The sequence below is a fragment of the Pinus tabuliformis genome, chromosome 9, assembly GCF_031772625.1.
Source record: "Pinus tabuliformis cultivar Carrire ecotype Pingquan chromosome 9, CPIR1, whole genome shotgun sequence".
Classification (NCBI taxonomy): Eukaryota; Viridiplantae; Streptophyta; class Pinopsida; order Pinales; family Pinaceae; genus Pinus; species Pinus tabuliformis.
In genome coordinates, this window is record NC_142307.1 from 1,286,273,735 (window position 1) to 1,286,292,192 (window position 18,458).

An 18,458-nucleotide genomic window follows, 5' to 3' on the forward strand; every position below is an offset into this window, starting at 1 on the left:
ATTATTTGAAAAAAAATGGGACTAGAGAGGGAGTAACTATGCTTTTTAATCATTCCTTCCTAATAAAACATAAACAAAATAGTTATAACCATCACCACATGTGTGGAGCATGCCATATACACCATCTTTAATTCAAATGCATCTTCTCCTTTTTAGGTGTTGAACTTAACTACCAATGAAGCGTAATTCCAAATTCCTCAATTTGCTTACACATTTGTAATGGATATGGACATTATAGCTGTCATACCAAGATAAGATTTAAAGGAAAATAACGAGATAAAAACAAAAGAGCCAATAGATTGTAAGGTTACATTAGAGAAATTTTGAGGTCTAAAATGGGCCTCCTAAGGAATATTATAAAATAATAGTGGAAATAATAAAATAGTATTAGATTACATCATCAAATTTTAGAAGGAAAGAAAAGAAAAAACTATTTTTCCAACTTGTATTTTCAACTTATCTCCCTACGGTTTTACTCAAATTTTGAGTGGGAGAACTTGTTGGATGCAGAATTTAATTCCTCATCCAAGGAGTACCCATGTTGCATACTTTCAATGGACCCTGCTACACAAAAAATGAGAAATACATGAAAAACATTATTGCAATCACGTTTTTTTCATGTATTTCTCATTTTTCGTGTAGTGGGGTCCATCGAAAGTATGCAACATGGGTACTCCTTGGATTAGGAATTAAATTATGCATTCATCGAGTGCTCTTGCTCGAAATTTGAGTAAAACCAAAGAGAGATAATTTGAAAATACAAGTTGAAAATGTAGTTTTTTTTAAATATTTTTTTTACTCCAGAAATCGTGAATCATCCCCCATGGCTGACATCATCATCTTGAGTCATATTAGTTCTTTTAAAGTTGATTTTGGTTGTACATTTTTGTTTTTTAGACCACAAAATTTCTCTAATATAACTACACTATCAATAATAAGCAACATTTTCACCCCAATTGTGAAAAATGAAAGTAAGAATATATATATTTGTATCTTTCCCTTGACATAATAATGGATCCATAAGAATATGTTGGATTCTCGTTTTCTTACATCATAGATACTGAATTATATAAATTTCTACAAAGATAGTGTACCAAGGATGTGTTAATTTCCCAATGTTATATGTTGTAACAATCACTTATAACAATTCTTCTTCAAATAGAAATCAATAATCCAATATATTTTCAATCACCTAGTAACAGTAAGCAATTATAGATAGAACATAAAACCATATGCACAATAGAAGACAACCAAGAATAATAGAGACATAGTGATTTAATCAAAGACTAGGGGAAAACCCCACAAGGGGAAAACCCTTTCCAAATTCTTCTTCTATTAGATTTTCATCAAATTTTCAACAAATAGTTACATAGTCCAAGTACATCAATAATGAGTCAAAGTTCAAATCCTCGACTAGCCAAATCAACCAACCAAGAAGATCCAGTCAAATATGAGAAAGAAAGTCAAATTAGCTCAAACTTCAAATATGCAATCTCTGGTCAAATTCAACAACAGTCAACAGTCAATGGTCAAAGTGCTCCAAAAAGTTCGGTCAAGGTAGCAAAGAATTCGATCTATTTCCCTTAGTCAAACTTGGTCAAAACAGTCACAAAAATCTGCCTCAAAATCAGTCAAAGTCAACCCTGTAATCAAAATATCTCCTAAATTTGACCTCCAAGAACAAATCCAAACCCCCCAAGTCAAAATAAGTCAAACCCTCCAAAGTCAACATTGGTCAAAATAGTCCCAAACATAAAGTTAATATTGGTCAACAAAATTTCCTCTCTCTCCTTTGCACATGTGAACTCGGACTTGCAATTTTCAGAGTTAATCAAACCGTGAAAATATGAAATTAATGTGTGATGATGCTTCCAAGTGATGTTTATTTATATGTAGTCTTGGGGTTGAATTTCCTCCTCGAGGTCGACTTGTACTTTTTGAGATGACATGTTTCCACATTAAAGATAATATTTTTCGATGTGCAAATTAAATTCTTCCAAGGGTTAGTAGGGTCTCTAGAGGGTGAGAAGGGCTTCCCAAAGGAAGGAATTGCTCCCTGCAAAATTTCAACACTCCCTCTCTGTTAGGGAGGAATTAATGACTACATCATAAGTCTCATCTAAAATGTCCCACCATCATCATATTATATCTCGTCTATGCTCATCTCTTGCTCATATCTGCTCATTTGTTGAACACTCTCAACCTAAATAAGAAGAATAATCATAGGGGAGATCAATTTACCTCTAGGTAAAGATCGTCCAAACCTATATCCAACCGACTAATTAAAAAGCTCCATCTAGATATTAGGGGATATCAATTTACCTCTGGGTAAAGATCCTCCAAAACTATATCCAACCGACTAATTGAAAAGTTCCATCCAGATATTAGGGGAGATCAATTTAAATTTGGGGTAAATATCCTCCAAACCCTATATCTTGACAATAAGGAAGATCAATTTGTTACAAGTGACAAAGATCCTCCAAACCCTATGTCACCCAACTTGACCCTTAGTGATCAAGTGGTTTCAACACCATGCATCTCGAACATAGGGAGATCAATTTACCATACGCATCTTCCATGGGTAAAGATCCTCCGACCTAAGCACTCTCCTCACTCATTGGCCAGATGAGTGGCAATCCAACCAAGCCTAGCTTGTGGGTCGGATGCATACTAGGGTATACTCTAACAAGTCCCAATCATGATAGGGAATACCCACTTATCAAATGACAAGGATCCTCCAACCCTATAGTGTAGAGTTCCATCAACCCCATGAGCTGTCATTAGAGAAATTTTGAGGTCTAAAATGGGCCTCCTAAGGAATATTATGAAATAATAGTGGAAATAATAAAATAATATTAGATTACATCATCAAATTTTAGAGGGAAAAAAACTGCTTTTTCAACTCGTATTTTCAACTTATCTCCCTATGGTTTTACTCGAATTTCAAGTGGAAGCAATAATTGGATGTGGAATTTAATTCCTCATGCAATGAATACACATGTTGCATACTTTCAATGGACCCTGCTACATGAAAAATGATAAATACATGAAAAAATGTGATTGCAATCATGTTTTTCATGTATTTCTCATTTTTCATGTAGCAAGGTCCTTCAAAATTATGCAACATGGGTACTCCTTGGATGAGGAATTAAATTTTGCATCCAACGAGTGCTCCCGCTCAAAATTTGAGTAAAATCATAGGGAGATAAGTTGAAAATACGAGTTGAAAAAGTACTTTTAAAAAAAATCTTTTTTACCTTTTTACTGCAAAAATGGTGAATCATCCCCCATGGTTGACATCATCATCTTTAATCCTATTAATTCTTATAAAGTTGAATTTGTTTGTACCTTTTTGTTTTGAGGCCCATTTTTTACCTCAAAATTTCTCTAATGTCAGCTTGTTCCTCTTGTCCTTCAACACATGAAAGTAGATGGGGCAGCCAAAGAAAATCCTCAATTGTCCAATTTCGGGCATCAAACTATGAATTCTTCTTTGGGAGTCTCATCACCCAAGTCTTGATGAGGAGTCCTATTCTGAACATAGACCATTGTGTTAACAACTTCTCCCCATAGAAACTTTGGCAACTTTTGATCATGCAACATGGCTTAGGAAGCTTCCATGATAGTCCTATTCTTCTGTTCAGATACACTATTCTACTCAAGATTATAAGGTACGATGGTCTCCTTCTTGATTCCAACTTTCTTGTAAAAGTTAATGAACTCATTTGAAATGAATTCTCCTGCATTATCAAACCTGAAGATTTTGATTATTTTCCCTGTTTGATTCTCTATCAATGCTTTGAATTCTTTGAACATGTTGAATGCTTGGTCCTTATGTTTCAAGAAGAAAATCCATGACTTTTGGGAGAAATCATCCATAAAGATTATGTAATATAGGTAGCCACGAAGTGAAATCATTGGCATGGGTCCACATAGATCAGAATGTATGAGTTGTGGAATATTAGTGGTCCTACTCCTGCTTAAAGGGAATGGTCCCTTTTTCTTCTTTCTACTTGCACATCCTAGACAAACTCCCTCATGATCTACATGAATCTTGGGCATCCCAGAAACCATCCTCCTCACCTTAGGCAATGCTTCATAGTGAAGGTGAGCAAATCTTCGGTGCCACAACTCACATTGATGATTACTATCATGAACTAATGCTCAAATTGGTATTTTGTTAAGTTATGGTATGTTCTATGCTTAGAGCAATTTACTTATCTTTCTTATTATTATCCACAGATTAGCAATCACATGTACATTAAGTAAAGTGCAGATAGAACATTTAAACAATCAATAGAAAACAAGCCAAGACAAGAGACACAAGATGTGGCGGCTAGCCAGGGACAAACCCCAATATGGGGAAACCCTTTGATCAAATCTTCTTTTATCTTCAATAATTCAACAGAGAGAAATAGTACAAAGATTTGATTTATATCAGCAGCAGCAAACCCTAGATCAGCCCTAAACTAGGGTAGCAAACCCTAGATCGAACTCGTCAAGTCTCCACTGGTGAGTCGTTCACTGTGCACCAGTCCAAGACTTCGTCGTGCATTAGTCCAAGAAATTGACATGCACTAGTCCAAGACTTCGCCACGCATCAGTCCAAGACTTCGTCGTGCACCAATCCAAGACTTTGTCGTGTACCAATCCAAGACTTTGTCGTGCACCAGTTCCTTCGCCGCGCATCAGTTCGAAGACTTCGCCGTGCACCAGTCCAAGATTTCGCCGTGCACCAATTCAAGATTTCGCCGTGCACCAGTCCAAGACTTCAAACGACCTGTTTCGGCTCGGGTGAGAGAGAGAGCCTTTCCGCGCAGGAGAGAGAAGAGACTTTTTTTTTGTGCGGGCTAGAAAGAGATATGATGAGAAGTCAGTGACCAAATGAGGAGGAGTCATCCTGTATTTATATCCAAACGTTGAAGGTGAATAGATGTGTTTGTTGGGCGTCTGAGCCTACATAATTTGCTGGCCGGCTTTGATAATTTGTCAATAATCAAAATAAATTCATATCTCCATAAATACTTATTGGAATCAAATGATCTTTATATCAATCCTACACCTCTCGCCGAGAGGAATCTAGGAAAAATATTATCAACCATGAATAAGGTGGCCCACATGGAGTTTGGACCTAGTTGCCAATTTTAACACTCCCTCTCAATTAGGGAGAACTCCATCTGCAATTCATTTGACCGTCGCTACTATTCATCCATCAAATGCACTGCCTTGTACATCTTGACCCATGCTCTGCTCTGCTATGCTCTGTTCTATTCTGCTCTGCTCGAACTATGCAGAAGAAAAAGTGATCGAGGATGTCTCATACCATCCTCCACTGACTCGAAGTTAGTCTGGAGTGTGTACCACTTTCACTAGTCCCAAACCAGTCCTCTACTGACCCGAAGTCAGTTTTAGAGGGTGTACCACTCTCACTAGTCCCAGACTAGTATCATTGATCCCAGATCAATGGAGGTCATCCTAGCATAGGGAGTACAGTAGATACAACGATGCATCAATGGATAGAACTACTATGGTCCCTATCCTCATTTCCCTGCTCATTGATTAAATGAGGGGTACTTCCCATGAGTCCCAAACTGCATGGGTAGGATGCCTCGACAGGAGAACTAATCATCTGTCCACAGGGGAACGAATCATCCTGTCCAGTGGATGCCACGAAGAACTAATCATCCTGGCCTACAGGAGAATGAATCATCCTATTCCACAATCGCCATGGAGAACGAATCATCCTGGCCCACAGGAGAACTAATCATCTTGTTCCATAGTCGCCACGGGGTGTTAGGGGAAGGTTGAACCTTTTACCCTGTACAAAGTGCACCAACAGGGGATGGTGAGTTAACTTGTGGTCATATGTTGCTCCAAGAAGTACCCTGCGTCCCCCTGGAGCTCCCAGAGCTCAGTACATCATACTTGACCCTCAAAAGAGGGTCTCTAAACAACTCCAAGTCATTCTCAGAAAGTCAGAAATTTGACCTTTCCTAGGGGTTTTGTCAAAATGTCGGCGACCTGTTCATTTGTACCGATATGTTGGAGCCTTATAGCTCCTCGCTGCACCATGTCACAAATATAGTAGTACTTGATATCGATATGCTTGGAGAGATCATGGAATACGAGATTCTCTGATAAACGAATCTTGCTCTGGTTGTCACATAGGATCAGGTGGTATCCAATGTAAATCCAAACAGCTCACTGAAGAGCTTTCGTAACCAGACTGCCTCATAGGAGGCCATGCTAGCAGCAATGTACTCTGCCTCGGCGGTGCTCAAAGCCGCAGAATTTTTCTTCCTGCTCATCCAGGATATCGAAGCAGATCCCAAGGAGAAGCAGCACTCGGAAGTGCTCTTATGATCCACCACATTGCCTGCCCAATCAGCATTAGTATATCCAAGTAGTCTCACATTTCTGGCAGTGTATCTTAACCCATAAGTAATTGTGCCACGAAGATATCTTAGCAGATTCTTGGCACCAATCCAATGTATGTGGTGAGGTTCAACCATGTGTTGATTCAACGTGTTGACTGCAAAGCATATATCTTGACAGGAGTTCACTAGGAACATCAATGCTCCGATGAGTTGATGATACTCAGTGGTGTTTCGTAAAACAGGTCTAGTAGCACTACCGCTTAACTTCTTGAAGTCAAGCTCCATCGGGATGGTTAAAGGCTTGCAGTCCACCATGCCGAATCTCTCCAATATCTTCACCACATATTTTCCTTGAGATAGGAAAATCTCCCTTGGTTTTTGCCAGACTTCCAGTCCTAGGAAATAGTGCATAAGTCCTAGGTCTTTCATCTCGAACTCAAGAGCCAGCTCCCTCTTACATTCGTGAATGAGAGGGTCTGCACTTGTTAGAAAGAGGTCGTCAACATATAGCATCAGTATGAGAGGCTTTTCATCTATAACCTTAAAGTAAAGGTTGGGGTCGGCTTCACTCCTAATGAATCCCAGCTTCATCAAGTAGCTATCGATCCTCTCATACCATGCTCGGGGTGCTTGCTTTAGCCCATAGAGGGCCTTCTTCAACCTGCACACATGAGATTCTTGATCATGAATCTCAAGTCCTTCAGGTTGCTCCACATAGACCTATTCTTTGATCGAACCATGTAAGAACACAGTCTTGACATCCATCTGATGTAGGTTCCATCCTTGCGAAGCAACAAGGGCTATGATCGAGTAGATGGTGGTATATCGGGCAACAGGTGAAAATATCTCGTCATAGTCTATACCTTCCTTCTGGGAGAAGCCACAAGCGACAAAACAAGCCTTATACTTTTCCGCACTTCCATCAACTGCATGCTTTATCTTGTAAAACCATTTTGAAGTGACAATTTCCTTGTCTTGGGGTCTGGGGACTACATCCCAGACATCGTTCTTCATAATAGACTCATATTCTTCGGTCATAGGATCCTTCCATACTTGATGCTTGATGGCATCTGTGAATGATGAAGGCTCATTTTGGATGCTCATTTTGGATGATCGTGCTCATGATGGTTAGGTATCCCTGATACCTGTTCGGTTTGTTACTTTCAGGAAGGTTCCTCAGGGTGTTGTGTGTCCTTCAGCATCATCAAGTGTCCCCCTAAGCCATGAAGGCCTCTTCCTTGAAGAGAAGGGCTCAGGTGGAGGAGGATCAATAGGATCCAGCGGTTCTTCCTCATCGGGCATTGTCTCCTCTTCTTTTTCTTTCGGTTCCCTGGTGTCAGCTTCTTGAGTGCTCCTCAAAGTAGGAAGATTGTCCACCTTGCTAAGGGCCATATCTTCATCAAAGGTGACATCATGACTAATATCGACTTGCCTATGACCAGCTACATAGATTCTATAGCCCTTAGTATTTTCACTATAACCCACAAAGATTCCTTTCTTTCCAGATGCACCCAATTTATTCCTTTTCTCTTTCGGCACATGAAAATATACCAGGCTTCCAAAAATTCTAAAATGAGATACACCAGGTTTCTTACCGGTGAACATTTCTTCAGGATTTTTGGAACCCAATGCTTGATGAGGGCATCGATTTTGTACATATACAACGATGTTCGTAGCTTTGGCCCATAGAAACTTTGGAAGTCTTTGATCATGGAGCATAGCATGGATAGCTTCCATAATCGTACCGTTATTCCTTTCCGCCACACCATTCTGCTCAGGAGTATAGGGTGTAGTGGTCTCCTTCTTAATGCCAACCTCTTTGCAAAAGTCATGAAACTCATTGGATTCATATTCAGTCCCATTATCAGTCCTTAGGATCTTGATCTTTTTTTCGATTTGATTCTCGATCAAGGCTTTGAAGTGTCAAAACTAGGAGAACACTTCATTCTTATTTTTCAAGAAATACATCCAAGTCTTGCGAGAATAATCATTTGTAAAAGTGAGGTGATATAAATATCCTCTCAAATAGTTCACGGGCATCATACCGGATATGTCTCAGTGAACCAACTACAATATATCAGAGGTTTTGCTTTGGCTTGAGGGGAATGGTCCTCTTTTGAGCTTCCCTTCAGCACATCCTGGACATACACCTTCTTGCTCTAATCTAAACTCGGGCATCCCAGTTACCATTTTTCTTACATCAGGTAGAGCTTTATAATGAAGGTGAGCAAACCTCTGATGCCATAATTTGGACTGAAGAGATGTGTCACAAGTCATGACACCCAACAGACTTCCTTCGACCTGATATAATGAATCAACTCAAAACCCAAGAGTAAAAGCATCTTTAAAGTTATTTTTCCATACACGTACCTTGCCATCGCTGAAAGCCACCTTGTAGCCTTTGTCTTCCATTGTCGAAATGGACACCAGGTTCTTTTTGAGATCAGGTACATATAATACATCTTGTAAGTGGATGGTATTACCCTGATTTAGTTGAAGAGTGACATTTCCTACGCCTTTCACGGGATATTTTGAATTGTCTCCAAGAACAATTTCCAGGTTGGTTTCTTTCTCTACCAGATTATAGAGAGCTTCTTTGTAACTAGTGAAGTGCCTTGAGGCACCACTATCAATAAGCCAATTTCCCAGCGAGTTTGGGGGAGCAGTAGTAGATAGAGCAGCTGGTAGATAATATTCATCTTGCTTATTGTCAGCAGTGTTAGATTCATACCTGGAATTTCTTCCCTTCTTGAATGGTTGTCCTCTTCTTGATCCATTTGTTCCTAGCAGCAGCGGATGCATTTGATGGAGGCTCAACAATTCTGCCTCTCACATGGTTCAACACTTCCTGTTCTTCAATGTTAGATCGAGAGACATCTTCCATTCGTGATAGTCAGACTTCTCACGGAGTTTGTCTTCAGCAGGGAAGTGTGTTGAGGACCCCATGATTTCTTTCAGATAGCCTTCCCAACCTCTTCGGTGATTGCTCTTCCTCTTGCTTGGGCTTTGTCTTCACCTCAGCTCTAATACCATGTTAAGTTATGGTATGTTCTATGCTTAGAGCAGTTTACTTATCTTTCTTATTATTATCCACAGATTAACAATCACATGTACATTAAGTAAAGTGCAGATAGAACATTTAAACGATCAACAGAAAACAAGCCAAGACAAGAGACACAAGATGTGACGGCTAGCCAGGGACAAACCCCAATATGGGAAAACCTTTTGATCAAATCTTCTTTTATCTTCAATAATTTAGCAGAGAGAAATAGTACAAAGATCTGATTTATATCAGCAGCAGCAAACCCTAGATCAGCCCTAAACTAGGGCAGTAAACCCTAGATCGAACTCGTCAAGTCTCCACCGGTGAGTCGTTCATTGTGCACCAGTCCAAGACTTCGCCGTGCACCAGTCCAAGAATTCGCCGTGCACCAGTCCAAGACTTCGCCGCGCATCAGTCCAAGACTTCACCATGCACCAGTCCAAGACTTCGTCGCGCATTAGTCCAAGACTTCGTTGTGCACTAGTCCAAGACTTCGCCATGCAACAGTTCCTTCGCCATGCATCAATCCAAGACTTCGTTGTGCACCAGTCCAAGACTTCGTTGTGCACCAGTTCAAGATTTCGCCGTGCACCAGTCCAAGACTTCGAACGACCTGTTTCGGCTCGGGTGAGAGAGAGAGCCTTTCTGCGCAGGAGAGAGAAGAGACTCTTTTTCTGCGCAGGAGAGAGAGAGATATGATGAGAAGTGAGTGACCAAATGAGGAGGAGTCATCCTGTATTTATATCCAAACGTTGAAGGTGAATAGATGTGTCTGTTGGGCGTCTGAGCCTACATAAGTTGCTGGCCGACTTTGATAATTTGTCAATAATCAAAATAAATTCATATCTCCATAAATACTTATCAGAATCGGATGATATTTAGATCAATCCTACACCTCTCGATGAGAGGAATCTAGGAAAAATATTATCAGCCATGAATAATGTGACCCACATGGAGTTTGGCCCTAGTTGCCAATTTTAACATATTTCATTAGCTTTATAAAGTCCTTCAATTCTTGATCCCAAGGTGAAGACACCCATCAAGCTAGATTCCATGGGCCAAGTGAGGATATTTCCATCTATAAAAGCAACCTTCATCCCTTTGTCCTCCAAGGCATATATGGACACAATATTCTTTTTCAATCCTAGAACATCCTAAAGATGTATAGTTTAACCAAAATCCAAATGAAATGAAATAGAACCAAACCCCTTCATAAAATAAGTATAATTTCCCCCAAGAGTGACCTTCAAATTTGTCTCCCTCTCAACCAGGTTTGAGAGGACTTCACGACAGCCAATGAAGTGTCTAGAGGCCCCACTATCTACCAACCAACTATCAAATGCATTTGGAGGAGAGCAACTATAAAAAGTAGAAATAAGAAAATATTCAGAATGAGTAGTAGCTACATTGTTATCATATATTAAGTTCCTTGATATTTTAGGAGGATGATGAGTCTTCTCTCGGGCAGGGGATCTTCCTTTCTTCCTCCTAAGATTGCAGTTGTTCCTTAGAGCACTTCTTTCTTCTGGACAATCTCGGTCATAGTGACCATACTTGAAAATTGTAGCATTTTATGTTGGATGTGTCCTTCTTCAATCCTTGATTGTTGCTCTTGAATCCTTGATTTTTTCTGGACCTCCTTTTCCTATCTTCTTCTTAGCTTGGGTGGCAAAGGCAAAGGGCTTCCTTCTTGCATTAGAGAAATTTTGAGGTCAAAAATAGGCCTCAAAACAAAAATGTACAACAAAAATCAAATTTATAATAACCAATAGGATTCAATATGATGGTGTTGATGATTCATCATTTTTAGAGTAAAAAGGTAAAAAGATTAAAAATAAAAAATAAAAAATAAAACTATTTTTTCAGCTCATATTTTCAACTTATCTCCCTACGATTTTACTCAAATTTTGAGCAAGAGCACTTGTTGGATGTGAAATTTAATTTTGCATCCAAGGAGTGCTCATGTTGCATACTTTCGATGGACCCTACTACACAAAAAATGTGAAATACATGAAAAAACATGATTAATCACATTTTTTCATGTATTTCACATTTTTTATGTAGTAGGGTCCATCGAAAGTATGCAACATGGGTACTCCTTGGATGTAAAATTAAATTCCACATCCAACAAGTGCTCCCGCTCAAAATTTGAGTAAAACCATAGGTAAATAAGTTGAAAATACAAGTTGAAAAAGTAGTTTTTTTTTTTTTTCCCTCCAAAGCTTGATGAAGTAGTCTAATCTTATTTTATTATTTGCACTATTATTTTTCATATTCCTTAGGAGGCCCATTTTAGACCTCAAAATTTCTCTAATTCTTTTGAATTCTCCCTTTAGAAATCATCTAGGTCTCTTGTTGAGTGCACTTGCCCAATAGCTCATTAAATTAAGGAAACATGTCATTGTTGCTAATGGTGGTAATTAATGTCTCCCAAATTGGAGGGAGTCCTCCAAGTGAAATTAGTACTATCTCTCTATCAAATGTAATTTCTCCAGTAAACATCAGTGGATCCTTGAGTTGGGATATCCTCATGAAGTATCATTTCACAGTTTCTGCTTTGTTCATCTTAATGTCCTTGAGTTGATTCTTCAAATAAAGAATATGGCTCAAGTTTTTGACTTCGTACATCCCAACCAACTTATTATACATTTCCTTGGACTTCTTCAACTTTGAAATATAAATAATCAAATGGTCTCTCAAAGAATCAATAATAATTTTCTTAGCTTTAATCTCACCTTTCTTGTACTTGCCTTTGATAGCAGTAGAAGCATTATCTGAAGGCTCAGGTACCTTGCCTTCAACATATTCCAAGACATCATTCTCATCCAAAGTCACATCCAACCTAGTTCTCCAAACAACATAATTTGATGAGTCATTTAGCTTCTCCTCAATCTTGAAGTATGAGGTAGATATGTTGACCAAATCAAGTGATCTTCATTAGCAGATAAGAAATCTTCTAGGGTGATTTCTCTTATCTCCTTGGGCTTGTCTTCACCTTAGCTCTGATACCATGTTAATTTTCCAATGTAATATGTTGTAGCAATCACTTATAACAATTATTCTTCCTATACTAATCAATTATCCAATATATTTTCAATCACCCAGTAATAGTAAGCAATTGTAGATAGAACATAAAACCATATGCACAATAGAAGACAACCAAGAACAATAGAGACAAAGATTTGGTCAAAGACCAAGGGAAAGCCCCACAAGGGGGAAAACCCTTTCCAAATTCTTCTTCTATTAGATTACCATCAATTTTTTAGCAAAGAGATACATAGTCCAAGTACATCAACAATGAGTCAAAGGTCAAATCCTTGACTAGCCAAATCAACCAACCAAGATCCAATCAAATATGAGCAAGAAAGTCAAATCTGTTCAAACTTCAAATTTGAAATTTTTGGTCAAAGTTAATAGTAGTCAACTCTACCCTAACCAATCAACAATTAATGGTCAAAGTGATCCAAATTTTTTTGTCAAGGTAGCAAATAATTCAGCCTCTTTTCCTCAGTCAAATTTGGTCAAAATAGTCACAAAAAGCTGCCTCTAAATTAGTCAATGTCAAAGTTAACCCTACAATCAAAGTTTCCTGAAGCTTGCGGTCAAATGTGGTCAAAGTGCCCAAAAAAATTTGGCCTTCTCTCTCCTAAATTCAGTCTCCAAGAACAGAACCAAATCCCAAGTCAAAACAAGTCAAACCCTCCAAAGTCAACGTTGGTCAAAATAGTCCCAAACAGAAAATCAACGTTGGTCAACAAAAGCACCTCTCTCTTTGTCGCATGTGTGAACTTAGACCTACAATTTTTTGATTTAATTTAACCAAGATAAGGTGAACTGAATGTGTGATGATGCCTCCAAGTGATACCAAATGGTGTTTATTTATATGTGGTCTTTGGGTTTGAATTTCCTCCTCCAGGGCGACTTGTACTTTTTGAGATGACATGGTTCCACATTAAAAATAATATTTTCCCATGTGCAAATTAAATTCTTCCAAGGGATAGTAGGGTCTCTAGAGGGTGAGAAGGGCTTCCCAAAGGAGGGAATTGCTCCTTGCACTGCCCAATTTCTGCATGGTGCATTGTTCTCCACATAAAGTTCATCTTCAACAAATTTAAACTAAAATGGCTAATATATAATAAAATTACGTTGTAAATTTTCTTTATAAATATAAAAAAATTGTTATATATATATATATATATATATATATATATATATATATATATATATATATATATATATATATATATATATATATATATATATATATTTCATTCTAAAATTAATCTGAAATTTGAAAATTATGTTTATAACTTAATGAAAAATTTCTTTGGTGATTGATTTGTGTTTTCCTTGGGTGTAGGTCTTAACGAGATATGGATTGCAAGTTTTATTTGGACCTGATGGAGCAAATGTTACAAATATTCATAGTCCTCTTTATATTGATCTTCCATCAAATATGGTAAGAATTTACTTGATTTTTCCTACAACTTTAGTATTATAAACACTTGATTCCTATAATAATATAATAAATCAATCATCTCTATAATAAATTTATTATTTTCTTAGACTCATCTTAACTTATGTTTTATTTGCAAGGTTGGTTGCTTTTTCATGGGATGGGTTGGAGTTGTGTTCAAAAGAGATATTGCTCATTTTTCTGAAGTCTTAGCCATTGGTCTATCAACTGGGTTAATGGGAAGCATTACTACTTTCACAGCCTGGATTCAAGAAATGGTAAACTTAACAACTAAAGGGCATTGGATGCGTGGTTTTATTGGTATCCTTTTAGGTAATGTATATAAATGGAGATAATAGTTCATTGTCTAGTACCTTGAATTAAATTAATAGTTATTTATTTATAATTATATCCATATATCTTTAACACTTACATTTTTTTAACTAAAGTTTGTTTATAGTTACAATGCCAATATATGATATATATTATTTTGAAAATGACAGGAATGGAACTTGCTTATATGTCATTGTTAGTAGGAATTGGAACTGCGGAATTGTTGAAATCGAAGAGAGCATCTATTCATGACCAACATAAGAAAAGGTGGCCAAAATTCATACATATTCCATCTACCACTCATTATCAATGTCACATATATGGTTTGATTATATTTTTTACTATAGGTGGAATATTATGGATAGGGGGCCTTGTTTTATCAAATATGGATTTTATTTCCCACCATGGAACGAAGTTATGGTTTGCATGTGTAGTTGGACCATTTGGTGTATGGATAAGGTGGTTTTTAGCACGCCTGAATGGCCAAGGAATTGGAAAGCAAAAGCATTTGAAATGGTTACCAGTGGGAACACTACTCACAAATCTTATTGCAACATGTCTTATGGCTGCTCTATCATTGATCAATTTAATGGTATAACATTCTCACATACCATTCTAAATTTGTTTATAATTAATTATCATTTATAGTATTCATTATCATAATGTTCGAAATGTTTCTAATGCAGGTTAAGGAGAAGAATTCCAACTTGTTGTTAGGGGGACTTGAACTTGGATTTTTAGGTTGCATGAGTACTGTATCAACATTTGTAGCGGAAGCTTATGCTATGTATCAAAGTAGTCATCCATGGAGAGCATTTCCATATGTTTTGTTTACATTAGTTGTAGCATTTATATTAGAAACATTAATATATTCAATTCCAGTATGGGTGAATGGATACTCTTAAACATGATTTTTATCAACAAACTTTCTTTGATTCATTTTTTAGTCAAAATCGTACCTTTTACTATTTCAGTAAATGTAATCTACCTTCCTCCATCTCTCTCATATATACACATGATTATATGTTATGTTTCTACATGGTGATTTGTGTGAAAAAGAATATATATACAAACACATATGTATCCTATATATGTATATGTACAAATAGTATATGCATGTAAACATACACATACCTTTTTCTAGCTAAAAAATGATTTTAATTAATCAATTGTTGCCAATTAATGATCAAGTACATATATTGATACCATATGAGAATGCAATCTTAAATTTAATATTCTACGATAACTCTACATATACACTTATTAAACAATGCTTGAAACTCTTTATACAAATGACTTTAATCATATTTACAATATATCCAAAATTGTGCTCATTTGTTAGTATTCTACTTGGTACACATAACATTTATTTGCATACAAGTACCATATAACAAAAGTAACCTAGATATTTAAGAAGAAATAAGAAAAACCCATCTATAGGAGAGAGTTTACATATCATAGAAACTAGAATATGTACTCATTGATAACATGCATGCTTCTACATGAGATTATAGACAAAATGATATACTTGCCATGCCTATAGATTTAACATATTAAAATCCTTGAAAATATCGAAAGCCTCATCCTTATGATTTAAGTAGTATATCCATGCATTCCTTGAGAAATCATCAATAAAGATTATGTAGTAGAGATGTCCACCAATAGAGTGCATTGGCATGGGTTCACATAGGTCAAAATGAATGAGTTGAAGAATATCAATAGTCTTATTCTTCTAGAGGGGAATCGTCCCATTGTCTCCTTTCCACTAGCACATCCCAAACATTCTCCATCATGACTATCTTGAACATCAGGCATCTCAGAGACTAACTTCTTCAATTTTGGTAGGGCTTCATAATGTTTATGTGTCAACCTTTGATGCCATAGCTCACTTTGATAATTGATGGCATGAACCATTACCAACAAAGGTCTTCCTTTAACTCTATAGATTCCTTCAATTAAAGATCCCAAAGTAAAATTATTTCTCATGCGAGATTCCATAGGCCAGGTGAGGACTTTTCTGCTTATGAATTCTACTCTCACCCCTTTGTCTTCCAAAGCATATATAGATACCAATTTCTTCTTTGGTATCGGAACATACATAACATCATGAAGAAGAATGGATTCACCGAAGTCCAATTGAACTTTGACAGAATCAAAACCCTTCACAAGATGAGTAATATTGTATCCAAGGATGATTTTCAAATTTGTCTCCGTCTCAACCAGGCTTGAGAGGAATTCCTGGTATCTAGGGAAATTTCTAGAAGCCTCACTAACTACCAACCAATTATCATATGAATTTAGAGGGGAAGAACTAGAAAGAGTATAAATAAGAATATATTCATATTGACTAGCAACTACATTATTATCATACCTAGAGTTCCTTGACCTCTTTTGACGACGATGGCCTTCTTCTAGATCATTCAGAATATATCTTCTTATTCTATCATCCTTTCTTCTTCTATCATCTCTTCTTCTTCGATTATCTCCTCTTCTTCGATCATTTAACCTAGGATTGTTGAAGCCTCAATCGTTGTTGTGATTGGATCTTGAATTGTTTCTCTTTTTTGGGCATTCTAGAGCATAATGACCATGCTTGTGGTAGTTAAAGAATTCAATTCTACTTCCTTTTCTCTGGGAGTCCTTTGATTCAGGGGGATGCCTTCTTGGATAGAATGATCTTCCTCTTCCTTTTCTCTTCTTGTCTTGAGAAACAAATTCAGATGGTTCTCCTTCGTCATGCTTTTGAGTCCTTCCTTTGGCAATCATCATGGTTTCATTTTGATTGTATTTACCAATGAACTCATCAAATGTCGGAAGAACATTATTGTTTCTTAGAGTAGTAATGAAGGTTTCCCAAATAGGAGGAATACATTGAAGAGTTACCACCACTAGTTCTTTTTCATATATTTGTTCACCAACAGATTGCAATTGATCCCTTAGGTGGGATACCCTCATGATATAGGATTTCATGGATTCTCCCTTGTTCATATTCATCTCTTTGAGTTGATTTTTCAAGGAGAGGATGTGATTCAAGTTATTGACCTCATACATCCCGACCAACTTGTCATAAATATCCTTAGACTTCTTCAAGCTACCAACATAAATAAGTAAATGATCTTGCAAACCATCAATGAAAATTTTATTGGCTTTGAGCTCACCTTTCTTGTACTTGGATTTGGTAGTAGCGGTAGCATTTTCCAAAGGTACAAGAACCTTTCCTTCCACATATTCCAAGACATCATTTTCATCCAATATCACTTCCAACCTGATCTTCCAAGCAACAAAGTTTGATGAGTCACCCAGCTTCTCAGAATCCTTGAAGTAAGAGGTGGGCATCTTGACCAAATCAAATAGGCTCCTTCAGCTTCTTTCAAGAATGATTGCTCTTGTCTATTATCTCCTTGGGCTTGACTTCACCTTGGCTTTAATACCATGTTAATTTTCCACTATTCTATGTTGTTACAATCACTTTTATCCCAATTATTAACTTCAATTAGCAATCAAATCAATCTTCTAGTAATAAATAGAAATTTTAGATAGAACAGTAAATGAAATGTACAATAGAAGATAATCAAGAGCAATAACAAGAGACCCCAGGGTTGGTTAAAGACCAAGGAAAAACCCCACAAGGGGGAAAACCTTTCAAATTATTCTTCTTATTAGATTGTCATAAAATGTTTAGAAAAGAGAGTACAATGTTCCAATTCATCTATCAAGAGTCAAAGTCAATCCTTTGACTATCCAACAAAACCAACCAAACAATATCCAAGAGATGAGCCCAATAGACAAACCTAATCAAAGTCAAAGTCTCCAAAATCGATCAAAGTTGTGGTCATCGGTCAACAATATTTTAGGTCATAGTCGTAGGGACCTAGTGACATAGAGTGTGGACGTAGCCCTCCATCCCCAGGCAACACCATATCAACATTGTTGTTGTAACTGAATTTTCCTCGATCCAATCATGTGACCCCAACTTAATTTCTTCTCCTCACATGTGTGAGCTCAGACCCTACAATTTCAGACATGTACATGTCAATCCAAAGAAAAGAGAGATAAAACCTCCAAGAGAAGAATAATGAATGTGTGAGTGATGTGTCCAAATGAGGTTGAATTGTCTTGTATTTATATGCTTCCAAGGGGTGCCCAATCTTTCTTTAAAGCCAACCTATACTTTTGTGCACATGTGGGTTTTCAACTTAAAAATACACTTTTCCTTAACCAAATTAAATTCTTCCAAGGGCTAGGAGCG

The 18,458-nt window shown here is 37.1% G+C and overlaps 1 protein-coding gene across 1 annotated transcript in view; it reads left to right on the top strand.

The window, feature by feature from the left end:
- The window catches only part of LOC149153280 (uncharacterized), a 50,709-nt gene extending 35,678 nt beyond the window's left edge, over positions 1–15,031 (top strand). The window contains exons 2-6 of the mRNA XM_089443766.1: positions 13,781–13,879; positions 14,017–14,209; positions 14,380–14,476; positions 14,557–14,801; positions 14,896–15,031. Of these exons, the coding sequence (XP_089299892.1) occupies positions 13,781–13,879; positions 14,017–14,209; positions 14,380–14,476; positions 14,557–14,801; positions 14,896–14,900 (639 nt within the window). The 3' untranslated portion in view covers positions 14,901–15,031. The remainder of the gene's footprint in view (positions 1–13,780; positions 13,880–14,016; positions 14,210–14,379; positions 14,477–14,556; positions 14,802–14,895) is intronic.
- The last annotated feature ends 3,427 nt before the right edge of the window (positions 15,032–18,458 follow it).